This window comes from Myxine glutinosa, chromosome 1, assembly GCF_964187855.1.
Source record: "Myxine glutinosa chromosome 1, kmMyxGlut1.1, whole genome shotgun sequence".
NCBI lineage: Eukaryota > Metazoa > Chordata > Myxini > Myxiniformes > Myxinidae > Myxine > Myxine glutinosa.
Genome location: NC_136261.1, coordinates 6,070,471 through 6,083,885, shown reverse-complemented (window position 1 = coordinate 6,083,885; position 13,415 = coordinate 6,070,471). Strand labels below are relative to the sequence as shown.

The 13,415-nt window shown below is 46.5% G+C and overlaps 1 protein-coding gene across 12 annotated transcripts in view; it reads right to left on the bottom strand.

Annotated features, from left to right (window-relative positions):
• Nucleotides 1-13,415, bottom strand: part of LOC137420997 (uncharacterized) — a 129,303-nt gene that overhangs the window by 29,732 nt on the left and 86,156 nt on the right. For all 12 annotated transcript variants that reach the window (XM_078777618.1, XM_078777567.1, XM_078777534.1 and 9 more), the window contains 3 exons: nt 6,917-7,082; nt 6,633-6,742; nt 730-896 (listed from right to left, as the gene is read on the bottom strand). In XM_078777618.1, coding sequence (XP_078633744.1) covers nt 730-896; nt 6,633-6,742; nt 6,917-7,082 — 443 coding nt within the window. The remainder of the gene's footprint in view (nt 1-729; nt 897-6,632; nt 6,743-6,916; nt 7,083-13,415) is intronic.

Genomic DNA, 13,415 nt, shown 5'->3' with positions numbered 1-13,415 from the left:
ACCCATCACCCCAAGCCCACAGCCATAACCATGACAACTAGCATCCACACCAGCACAATACCCATCACCCCAAGCCCACAACCACAACCATGACAACTATCATCCACACCAGCACAATACCCATCACCCCAAGCCCACAGCCACAACCATGACAACTATCATCCACACCAGCACAATACCCATCACCCCAAGCCCACAGCCACAACCATGACAACTATCATCCACACCAGCACAATACCCATCACCCCAAGCCCACAACCACAACCATGACAACTATCATCCACACCAGCACAATACCCATCACCCCAAGCCCACAGCCACAACCATGACAACTATCATCCACACCAGCACAATACCCATCACCCCAAGCCCACAGCCATAACCATGACAACTAGCATCCACACCAGCACAATACCCATCACCCCAAGCCCACAGTTGTAACCATGACAACTATCATCCACACCAGCACAATACCCATCACCCCAAGCCCACAGCCACAACCATGACAACGAGCATCCACACCAGCACAACACCCATCACCCCAAGCCCACAGCCATAACCATGACAACTAGCATCCACACCAGCACAATACCCATCACCCCAAGTCCACAGCCATAACCATGACAACTATCCTCAGTGCAATCACCACCTACACGAGCAAAGCCCCTGTGTAAAATGTGTAAAATGATTACATGGAGGTAACCGTGGTGAGCAGGGTGTGCGGCTAACCATGGTTAATGAAGGCAGCTGGGCCGAGCCAGAGCTGTGCACAGTTTTTCCGCGTCGAGTACATCACGCTGAAGTCATTTTCACCATGACTCAACAGCGCTCGTTCCTCCGCCTCGCTCAGCTCCGCAATGCAGCCAACAAGCAGCTCAATCTTGTCGTTCTTCCTCCTGTAGGTAGAAAATCCACAAAATGACGTTTGAATACAAGTTTACATCTGGCCTTGCTGCTGATTCCTTACCTTGCTCCTCCTTCTGTCCTCCACAAGGCACCCCAGGTAACACATGCTCCTCGAAAAACCCTCACCGACCCACCCTCCCAAAGTCCAGAACAGTTGCCCATCTGCATTCATTTGTCCCCTTATTCTCCCGACTGTGGAATCATCTCTCCGTGTCCATTGTTTCGTCCTCACTTCAGTCTTTCAAATATTCCGTCCATCATTACCTGATGTGCTCAGCACCAATGCACGTCCATGATATCCTCTTCACTCGCTCGATTTTCCCCCAATCTTTTCCTCTCCAGGCCATTGTTACTCCACCTTCTGTAATACGTCCATCCTCCTCATATCCTTCGTAGTTTGTGAACCCGATGCCCTCTGTCGTTCAGCTCCTCCATGAGCCTTGACCCACTTAGTAAAATCAAGTGCAGGAAGATATCCTGGGAGTCGATTAATTTGCACCGTGTCATCAAATGTTATCTCATGACTTGAAAACTTAATTTGAGGGTCACATTCGTGCCGGCTACAGGAAAGGTTACCTGTCTACTGCCTCGGTTTAGCCATCTACTTTCTACAAAAGCTGACATTTTATACTCGCCGTGACCACTGCGCCAAATCACAGAATTGGCTTCGCTTATCACGAAGTCAAGGCAAAGGGCCTTCTGCTGTCTCCTCACAGACACATGGAAGGCTCTCGGGTTCAATATTAATCGTGCCTTCTCTGGTCTTACACTCACTGACCTCTCAATCCTCCTACAGGAACATTCATCCCTCCTACAGGAACATTCATCCCCCCTACAGGAACATTCATCCCTCCAACAGGAGCAACCCCTCTACAGGAACATCCATCCCCCCTACATGAGCAACCCCCCTACAGGAGCATTCATCCCCCCCTACATGAGCAACCCCCCCACAGGAGCATTCATCCCCCCCTACATGAGCAACCCCCCCACAGGAGCATTCATCCCTCCTACAGGAACATTCATCCCTCCGACATGAGCAACCCCCCTACAGGAGCATTCATCCCCCCCTACATGAGCAACCCCCCCACAGGAGCATTCATCCCCCCTACAGGAACATTCATCCCTCCGACATGAGCAACCCCCCTACAGGAGCATTCATCCCCCCCCTACATGAGCAACCCCCCTACAGGAACATTCATCCCTCCTACAGGAACATTCATCCCCCCTACAGGAACATTCATCCCTCCTACATGAGCAACCCCCCTACAGGAACATTCATCCCTCCTACATGAGCAACCCCCCTACAGGAACATTCATCCCTCCAACAGGAGCAACCCCTCTACAGGAACATCCATCCCCCCTACATGAGCAACCCCCCTACAGGAGCATTCATCCCCCCCTACATGAGCAACCCCCCCACAGGAGCATTCATCCCTCCTACAGGAATATTCATCCCTCCGACATGAGCAACCCCCCTACAGGAACATTCATCCCCCCTACATGAGCAACCCCCCCACAGGAGCATTCATCCCTCCTACAGGAATATTCATCCCTCCGACATGAGCAACCCCCCTACAGGAACATTCATCCCTCCTACAGGAACATTCATCCCTCCTACAGGAACATTCATCCCTCCTACAGGAACATTCATCCCTCCTACAGGAACATTCATCCCTCCTACAGGAACATTCATCCCCCCTGCAGGAACATTCATCCCCCCTACAGGAACATTCATCCCTCCTACAGGAACATTCATCCCTCCTACAGGAACATTCATCCCTCCAACAGGAGCAACCCCTCTACAGGAACATCCATCCCTCCTACAGGAACATTCATCCCTCCTACAGGAACATTCATCCCCCCTGCAGGAACATTCATCCCCCCTACAGGAACATTCATCCCTCCTACAGGAACATTCATCCCCCCTGCAGGAACATTCATCCCCCCTACAGGAACATTCATCCCTCCTACAGGAACATTCATCCCCCCTGCAGGAACATTCATCCCCCCTACAGGAACATTCATCCCTCCTACAGGAACATTCATCCCCCCTGCAGGAACATTCATCCCCCCTGCAGGAACATTCATCCCTCCTACAGGAACATTCATCCCTCCTACAGGAACATTCATCCCTCCTACAGGAACATTCATCCCCCCTGCAGGAACATTCATCCCCCCTGCAGGAACATTCATCTCTCCTACAGGAACATTCATCCCTCCTACAGGAACATTCATCCCCCCTGCAGGAACATTCATCTCTCCTACAGGAACATTCATCCCCCCTGCAGGAACATTCATTCCTCCTACAGGAACATTCATTCCTCCTACAGGAACATTCATCCCCCCTGCAGGAACATTCATTCCTCCTACAGGAACATTCATCCCCCCTGCAGGAACATTCATCCCCCCTGCAGGAACATTCATTCCTCCTACAGGAACATTCATCCCCCCTGCAGGAACATTCATTCCTCCTACAGGAACATTCATCCCCCCTACAGGAACATTCATCCCTCCTACAGGAACATTCATCCCTCCTACAGGAACATTCATCGCTCCTACATGAGCAACCCCCTTACAGGAACATTCATCCCTCCTACAGGAACATTCATCCCCCCTGCAGGAACATTCATTCCTCCTACAGGAACATTCATCCCTCCTACAGGAACATTCATCCCCCCTGCAGGAACATTCATCCCTCCTCCAGGAACATTCATCCCCCCTGCAGGAACATTCATCCCTCCTCCAGGAACATTCATCCCCCCTACAGGAACATTCATCCCTCCGACAGGAACATTCATCCCTCCTACAGGAACATTCATCCCCCCTGCAGGAACATTCATCCCCCCCCCTACAGGAACATTCATCCCCCCTACAGGAACATTCATCCCCCCCTACAGGAACATTCATCCCCCCTACAGGAACATTCATCCCTCCTACAGGAACATTCATCCCTCCGACAGGAACATTCATCCCTCCTACAGGAACATTCATCCCTCCAACAGGAGCAACCCCTCTACAGGAACATTCATCCCCCCTACAGGAACATTCATCCCCCCTACAGGAACATTCATCCCCCCTACAGGAACATTCATCCCCCCCTACAGGAACATTCATCCCTCCTACAGGAACATTCATCCCTCCGACAGGAACATTCATCCCTCCTACAGGAACATTCATCCCCCCTGCAGGAACATTCATCCCTCCTACAGGAACATTCATCCCCCCTGCAGGAACATTCATTCCTCCTACAGGAACATTCATCCCCCCTGCAGGAACATTCATTCCTCCTACAGGAACATTCATTCCTCCTACAGGAACATTCATCCCTCCTACAGGAACATTCATCGCTCCTACATAAGCAACCTCCTCCTTCAAAACTTGAAGCTTTCTGCTCACTTGCAATGCTTCGTTCCCGTTTTCTCCCACCTGCAGAATCACCTGACCATCTATCCATTCACTCTCTTCCTCTATTGCATCAAGACTGTGTATCACAGTTATCTCCTATTACTATCCACAAACTATTTACTCTCGCTACAGTTCCTCCATATAACCACATCGACTTTCCGAATCTTGAACATACTTCCAACGTCTGTACATTCCCACCTGTCCCCTGTGTTGTTTTGCAATCCCTTATAAAATACCTGCTTGCCATTTACAAGGCCTCAGATCTCCTTTTACAATTCAATGGCACTAAATGAAAATAAAACAAGTGCTAAATTTGGTGAACATTGTTGTCTTCACAAACGTTTAACAACTACACCGAAACATGTATTCTTAATGGAATCCAAACCTAGACTTTTTCAAACCTCGACTCTGATTCTGCAACTGGACCAGAACGGCATCAGCCCACGGGTCATAAAATCCTGCTCTGCCGCTCTTTCTCACCCTCTCTCTGTTCTCTTCACCTTCTCTTTTGCTCAAGATCATCTGCCATCTGCTTGAAAATCAGCAAGCATTACTGCTTCACACAAAAAGGTACAGAAACAGATCCTTGCAGCTACAGACCAATCAGCCTGCTTCCAATATTCAGCAAAGTCATGGAATCCATCATCGCTTCTGATATCAAATCCTTCCTCTTCTCCAATGGCTTCATCTCTGATCATCAATTTAGATTCAGACCAGGTCACTCTACTCTGGACATGCTGCTTCTGCTGTCTCAACAATGGATGGAGGTCCTCAATGCCAAACAGGAAATTAGAGTTGTCTCCCTTGACATATCACGTGCCTTCGATACAGTCTGGCACCCAGCTCTGCTCAACAAACTCTCCTTCTATGGTATCCATGGAAATCTCCACTCATGGCTTGCGGACTTCCTCTCTGGTCGTAGTCAACGTGTGGCCCTGAATGGATTTCTCTCATCTCCCCTTCCTGTTCAGGCTGGAGTTCCCCAAGGCAGTGTTCTGGACCCTGTGCTTTTTCTGGTCAATGATCCCTCCGACTCTCTGGAAAATCCTCTCTATCTCTTTGCTGATGACTCCACTCTCTGCCGCTCCATACCCCATCCCTCAGATCGGCAGTCTGCAGCCTCCTCGCTCTCTGCAGCCTCCTCGCTCTCTGCAGCCTACTCGCTCTCTGCAGACCTGGACAAAATCACAGACAGGTCAAACAAGTGGAACATGTCTTTCAATCCTGACAAATCTCACACTCTTACTATGTCTCTCTGTAAAGACCGACTGGAAAACCCTCCCATCCACTTTCTGAACAATCCTCGTTTGGGTCTCACAATCTTTTGGGTCTCACAATCTGCCATGATCTTTCCTGGGAAAACCACATTTCCAAGCTGGCCTCCAAAGCCAGTCACCGACTGGGCATCCTCCATTGTGCGAAGTCCTTCCTTGGCACACCTGAGCTCCTCACCACATACAAGGCTTTCATCCGCAGCCTAATGGAATACTGCTCTCCCCACAAGGCTGGTGCTCCTGCCTCACACCTAGCTCGTCTTCACGCTGTTGAAACCAAAGCGTTCAGAATCATTGGAATCTCCCGCGATGAAGCTAACTCCAAGGGCCTTTCACTCACTCACCGAAGGCAGGTTGGTGGTCTTTCCGTCTTCTACCGACTCCTCTCCGGCCTTGCTCCCCCAGCCCTCTCTGGGCTCTGTCCCCCAAATATTCCTACAGGTCGCACAAGATCTGCCAGCATCCCTCTCCTAGTGAAACTGCCAAAATCAAGACTCTCTGCTCACCTTCACTCTTTCATTCCTCTTTTCTCCCGCCTCTGGAACAAACACCCTCACTCCCTTCAATCCCACTCCTCCCTCCAGGTCTTTAAAACAGCTGTTCACCACCATCTCTTATCTTCCCCCATACAAAACCTTGATCTTTTCTACCCCGTTAATTCACCCCAGATCAACTTTTTTGAAATTCCGACTTCTTTCCTGGAAGTGCTAGCAGTGTCCTTGTGTTTTATACATCTCCCACTCCCCCACCCCATTCCCATGCCTCCTCCCCCCAAGCCCTCTCCCTCCCACAGATCTCCCAATGTCCCTGCTCTCAATTGTTGTACTTGTGTGCCTCCCTCTCTCTCCCCATCTTGTCTCCCGCTCCCTTTATCTTATGTTTTATGTGTCAGTTTGTCTTTTTGTGATTCATGTTAGCTCTTACATGAGCCTCGATCTTGTACACAAAAAAATAAATTAAAAAAATCCGTCAAATTCAGCAATCATAATCTCCTTCACCACAAATCATGAGGAGTCTATCATTTGGAGACATTGTCCATTGACCTACCATTCCCTTGTGGAGACGACCTTCGCACCGTTGTTCTCAGAGGAATAGCGATTGCAGGGCAGGATCTCAAAGCCACTTTCACTCGAGAATGTCCTCAGATAGCGAAGGATCTGTATGCACATCGCACGTGTCAAAAGTGCCAGGTTATCCTCCCTCAAACTCAAGAACAAGCATCCATCTTCCTTCCTCGGCCACCGTCAAAAGTGCACAATGGCATGTTATGTCATATGTCACTATTTTATATCTTTAAAAGCTCAAAACTCTGATTTGTTGTGCAAACTGACGTGTTCCTTGAGCGTGTGCTCCTGGTGTTTTGTCTTGGTGATGAAATAATGGCGAGCCCAGTCTCCTGCTAGCAAGGCCCGATACGCAGTATCCAGCTGACCACCTTTGCGAAACCGCTCGAGGACTTGCCTCAATTCTTCGTGGCGACTCTTCACTGGGCGGAAGCTGAGCGACATGGGGGTCGAAGGGGAAAATAAGAGTGAAATAAGAGTACAAGTGAAACATTTTGAGTGTGTTGTCATCAAGGTGAGGTTGAGGAGTGTACAACAGTTTCACTGAAGACAAACCACATGTTAAACTCCAGATATGCGCAACATCAACACCGTTCTTCATCCAATGACATCGAATGGCCCTGATCCCATAAATCCTCGGAAGCGAAGGAGGGTTGAGCCAAGTTAGTACTTGAAGGGAGACCGTGAAAGATAGGAAGTTCCTATTTTATCCTGTTTGTGGAACCACGTTCCAAACAGTGTTATATCCTACTCTTCCCTCCAGGGCTTCAAAACAGGTTAACCTCCATCCTCACCCATCTTTATTAGTGGATTAAATCAACAGAACGTTTACCAAAGAATGCTAAATGTTCCGGGAAGCAAGGAGAAGCTGAAGTTTCGAGCATTAACCTTTCATCAGGTTAACGCTCGAAATGGCAGCTTTTCTTGATTCCCACGGCAGTTATCATACTTCAATCAATGTCCTGTTCATTTCATCCATTTTATACCTGTCTGCCGATGCAGATCAACATGAGTCTTCAACAGCAAGACCAATTATTAATTGTATAATCTTTATTACCCCCATTAACCCTATCTGACTCAACCCTCTGGTTTCCTCCCCTCCTCTCTCATTCCCTTGATTTTTGCATACACCTGTTAACACACTGTCAGGGCGTTTCCTGCCCTCCGTCAACTCGAACGGGTCTTCTTCTTCATTTTTTGACGGACAGACACAGCCAAATATTGAAGCTGCTTCACAACTTAAAATTCATCTCACTCCTCTCTGCGCCTGTGCGATCAGGACTAATTCAGAGCCAAAGTACTGCGAAAGTACAGATTCGTTTTCCAATTTGTGGTCAGAATACAAAATTCAATTGAAAATTATTTGTTCCTCGATCATAAACTCACGTTTGCAGACAGACAGATACAATAGATAGACAGAAAAAGGGAACCAATTGCTAAACCCGGCTTTGCGCTTGGCGTGCCTGGGGTAAATTATATATTTAAAAGGGTTCATACAGTCTTATAGGACTAAAAAAATGTCAACACCAAATCAAATGATATGCATTATGCATATGTCAAAGCAATACCATTTAATCATCACTTCAGCATTTTTAAAAAATGCCCTCAAAATAGGCCGAACAGATCATGATTACATTTGGAAAGAATGCCAATTTCCATCCTCAGGTCGTGATCACAGTCGGAAAGAAAGCCAATTTCCATCCTCAGGTCGTGATCACAGTCGGAAAGAAAGCCAATTTCCATCCTCAGGTCGTGATCACAGTCGGAAAGAAAGCCAATTTCATTCCTCAGGTCGTGATCACAGTCGGAAAGAAAGCCAATTTCCATCCTCAGGTCGTGATCACAGTCGGAAAGAAAGCCAATTTCCATCCTCAGGTCGTGATCACAGTCGGAAAGAAAGCCAATTTCCATCCTCAGGTCGTGATCACAGTCGGAAAGAAAGCCAATTTCATTCCTCAGGTCGTGATCACAGTCGGAAAGAAAGCCAATTTCATTCCTCAGATCGTGATCACAGTCGGAAAGAAAGCCAATTTCCATCCTCAGGTCGTGATCACAGTCGGAAAGAAAGCCAATTTCCATCCTCAGGTCGTGATCACAGTCGGAAAGAAAGCCAATTTCCATCCTCAGGTCGTGATCACAGTCGGAAAGAAAGCCAATTTCATTCCTCAGGTCGTGATCACAGTTGGAAAGAAAGCCAATTTCCATCCTCAGGTCGTGATCACAGTCGGAAAGAAAGCCAATTTCATTCCTCAGGTCGTGATCACAGTCAGAAAGAAAGCCAATTTCATTCCTCAGGTCGTGATCACAGTCGGAAAGAAAACCAATTTCATTCCTCAGATCGTGATCACAGTCGGAAAGAAAGCCAATTTCCATCCTCAGGTCGTGATCACAGTCGGAAAGAAAGCCAATTTCATTCCTCAGGTCGTGATCACAGTCGGAAAGAAAGCCAATTTCCATCCTCAGGTCGTGATCACAGTCGGAAAGAAAGCCAATTTCCATCCTCAGGTCGTGATCACAGTCAGAAAGAAAGCCAATTTCATTCCTCAGGTCGTGATCACAGTCGGAAAGAAAGCCAATTTCATTCCTCAGGTCGTGATCACAGTCGGAAAGAAAGCCAATTTCCATCCTCAGGTCGTGATCACAGTCGGAAAGAAAGCCAATTTCATTCCTCAGGTCGTGATCACAGTCGGAAAGAAAGCCAATTTCATTCCTCAGGTCGTGATCACAGTCGGAAAGAAAGCCAATTTCCATCCTCAGGTCGTGATCACAGTCGGAAAGAAAGCCAATTTCCATCCTCAGGTTGTGATCACAGTCGGAAAGAAAGCCAATTTCATTCCTCAGGTTGTGATCACAGTCGGAAAGAATGCCAATTTCATTCCTCAGGTCGTGATCACAGTCGGAAAGAATGCCAATTTCCATCCTCAGGTCGTGATCACAGTCGGAAAGAAAGCCAATTTCATTCCTCAGGTTGTGATCACAGTCGGAAAGAAAGCCAATTTCATTCCTCAGGTTGTGATCACAGTCAGAAAGAAAGCCAATTTCATTCCTCAGGTCGTGATCACAGTCAGAAAGAATGCCAATTTCATTCCTCAGGTTGTGATCACAGTCAGAAAGAAAGCCAATTTCATTCCTCAGGTCGTGATCACAGTCGGAAAGAATGCCAATTTCCATCCTCAGATCGTGATCACAGTCGGAAAGAAAGCCAATTTCATTCCTCAGGTCATGATCATAGTCAGAAAGAATGCCAATTTCCATCCTCAGGTCGTGATCACAGTCGGAAAGAAAGCCAATTTCATTCCTCAGATCGTGATCACAGTCGGAAAGAAAGCCAATTTCCATCCTCACGTCGTGATCACAGTCGGAAAGAAAGCCAATTTCCATCCTCAGGTCATGATCACAGTCGGAAAGAAAACCAATTTCATTCCTCAGATCGTGATCACAGTCGGAAAGAAAGCCAATTTCCATCCTCACGTCGTGATCACAGTCGGAAAGAAAGCCAATTTCCATCCTCAGGTCGTGATCACAGTCAGAAAGAAAGCCAATTTCATTCCTCAGGTCGTGATCACAGTCGGAAAGAAAGCCAATTTCATTCCTCAGGTCGTGATCACAGTCGGAAAGAAAGCCAATTTCATTCCTCAGGTCGTGATCACAGTCGGAAAGAAAGCCAATTTCATTCCTCAGGTCGTGATCACAGTCGGAAAGAAAGCCAATTTCATTCCTCAGGTCGTGATCACAGTCGGAAAGAAAGCCAATTTCCATCCTCAGGTCGTGATCACAGTCGGAAAGAAAGCCAATTTCCATCCTCAGGTTGTGATCACAGTCGGAAAGAAAGCCAATTTCATTCCTCAGGTTGTGATCACAGTCGGAAAGAATGCCAATTTCATTCCTCAGGTCGTGATCACAGTCGGAAAGAATGCCAATTTCCATCCTCAGGTCGTGATCACAGTCGGAAAGAAAGCCAATTTCATTCCTCAGGTCATGATCATAGTCAGAAAGAATGCCAATTTCCATCCTCAGGTCGTGATCACAGTCGGAAAGAAAGCCAATTTCATTCCTCAGGTTGTGATCACAGTCGGAAAGAAAGCCAATTTCCATCCTCAGGTCGTGATCACAGTCGGAAAGAAAGCCAATTTCATTCCTCAGGTCGTGATCACAGTCGGAAAGAAAGCCAATTTCATTCCTCAGGTTGTGATCACAGTCGGAAAGAATGCCAATTTCCATCCTCAGGTCGTGATCACAGTCGGAAAGAAAGCCAATTTCATTCCTCAGGTTGTGATCACAGTCGGAAAGAAAGCCAATTTCATTCCTCAGGTTGTGATCACAGTCGGAAAGAAAGCCAATTTCATTCCTCAGGTTGTGATCACAGTCAGAAAGAAAGCCAATTTCATTCCTCAGGTTGTGATCACAGTCAGAAAGAAAGCCAATTTCATTCCTCAGGTCGTGATCACAGTCAGAAAGAATGCCAATTTCATTCCTCAGGTTGTGATCACAGTCAGAAAGAAAGCCAATTTCATTCCTCAGGTCGTGATCACAGTCAGAAAGAATGCCAATTTCCATCCTCAGGTCGTGATCACAGTCAGAAAGAAAGCCAATTTCATTCCTCAGGTCGTGATCACAGTCAGAAAGAATGCCAATTTCCATCCTCAGGTCGTGATCACAGTCAGAAAGAAAGCCAATTTCATTCCTCAGGTCGTGATCACAGTCAGAAAGAATGCCAATTTCCATCCTCGGGTCGTGATCACAGTCGGAAAGAAAGCCAATTTCCATCCTCAGGTCGTGATCACAGTCAGAAAGAAAGCCAATTTCATTCCTCAGGTCGTGATCACAGTCGGAAAGAAAGCCAATTTCATTCCTCAGGTTGTGATCACAGTCGGAAAGAAAGCCAATTTCCATCCTCAGGTCGTGATCACAGTCGGAAAGAAAGCCAATTTCATTCCTCAGGTCGTGATCACAGTCAGAAAGAATGCCAATTTCCATCCTCAGGTCGTGATCACAGTCGGAAAGAATGCCAATTTCCATCCACAGGTTGTAATCACAGTCAGAAAGAATGCCAATTTACATCCTCAGGTCATAATCACAGTCGGAAAGAATGCCAATTTCCATCCACAGGTCGTCATCAGTCAGAAAGAATGCCAATTTACATCCTCAGGTCGTAATCACAGTCGGAAAGAATGCCAATTTCCATCCTCAGGTTGTGATCACAGTCGTAAAGAATGCCAATTTCCATCCTCAGGTTGTGATCACAGTCAGAAAGAATGCCAATTTCCGTCAGGTCATGATCACAGTCGGAAAGAATGCCAATTTCCATCCTCAGGTCGTGATCACAGTCGGAAAGAATGCCAATTTCCATCCACAGGTCGTCATCAGTCAGAAAGAATGCCAATTTACATCCTCAGGTCGTAATCACAGTCGGAAAGAATGCCAATTTCCATCCTCAGGTTGTGATCACAGTCGTAAAGAATGCCAATTTCCATCCTCAGGTTGTGATCACAGTCAGAAAGAATGCCAATTTCCATCCTCAGGTTGTGATCACAGTCGTAAAGAATGCCAATTTCCATCCTCAGGTCGTAATCACAGTCGGAAAGAAAGCCAATTTCCATCCTCAGGTTGTGATCACAGTCGTAAAGAATGCCAATTTCCATCCTCAGGTCGTAATCACAGTCGGAAAGAATGCCAATTTCCATCCTCAGGTTGTGATCACAGTCGTAAAGAATGCCAATTTCCATCCTCAGGTTGTGATCACAGCTGGAAAGAATGCCAATTTCCATCCTCAGGTTGTAATCACAGTCAGAAAGAATGCCAATTTACATCCTCAGGTCGTAATCACAGTCGGAAAGAATGCCAATATATGTGGTGATCAATGAAGCTTCCCTCTCAAAAGTTGCGACTCAACATCGTCTTTATTACAGTGTATAAGGTGGTGTATAAGACTGCTTCTGTATCGCTAAACTTCTGTAATTTTATAATTGATCTTTGAAATTATTATTTTATTACAATTGAAGTATAAACATTAACACTACATGGGGTATCGTGTTCTATGAACTCTAGTTTAAAGAGAACATGTTCATGCAGTGGGCCCTCATAATTATTTATTTATTTATATGCTTCTGGCTGTTTCCCGTGCTGTATATATTTAAAATTGCTCGTGTAGTTTGAATATTTTTGAGCCCTACTTGCCTTGCTTATTTTTGGTGTAATAAAAATGGCTGTGCGGTATTAGGCAAAAGTAGTGTTCCCGTCTAAATCAGGCGAGAACCGATTGCGGCGTGGACAAGTGACCGCAGGTTTAAAATTAATCTCGATTCCTCCTCCGGAATCCCTTTCTAATACCGTCTCCAAAGGACATTGCTCAGTCCAATTCGTTACAGTATTCATGGAACTTTATTCAAGTTTGTTTTGTCTTTTAACAGTGATCTGAGAATCAAAGAAGAGCTTTTACATATATTGTACACAGGACAGACATTTGTACACAACAGTGTACTTTTACACAAATTTTCAAGGACAAAAGCAGACAATAATGTCAACACCGGATATGGCATTTGAACCTGTTTTGTTGCACGTTTGAGAATATCGATTACATGGAGAATATTGATCAATCAAATTTCCTTTTGCAAGAGGATCAAAGGCTTCTGCAGCTTCAGGATGTTGGACTCCTTTAAATTGTATTCTCACGTGGCAGCTCCATTAACATGTGGTTAGACTAAGGGCTCAACGATATATTTGTTACACCAAATGGTAACTAGGCCGGCACTCAGTAGAGAGCAAA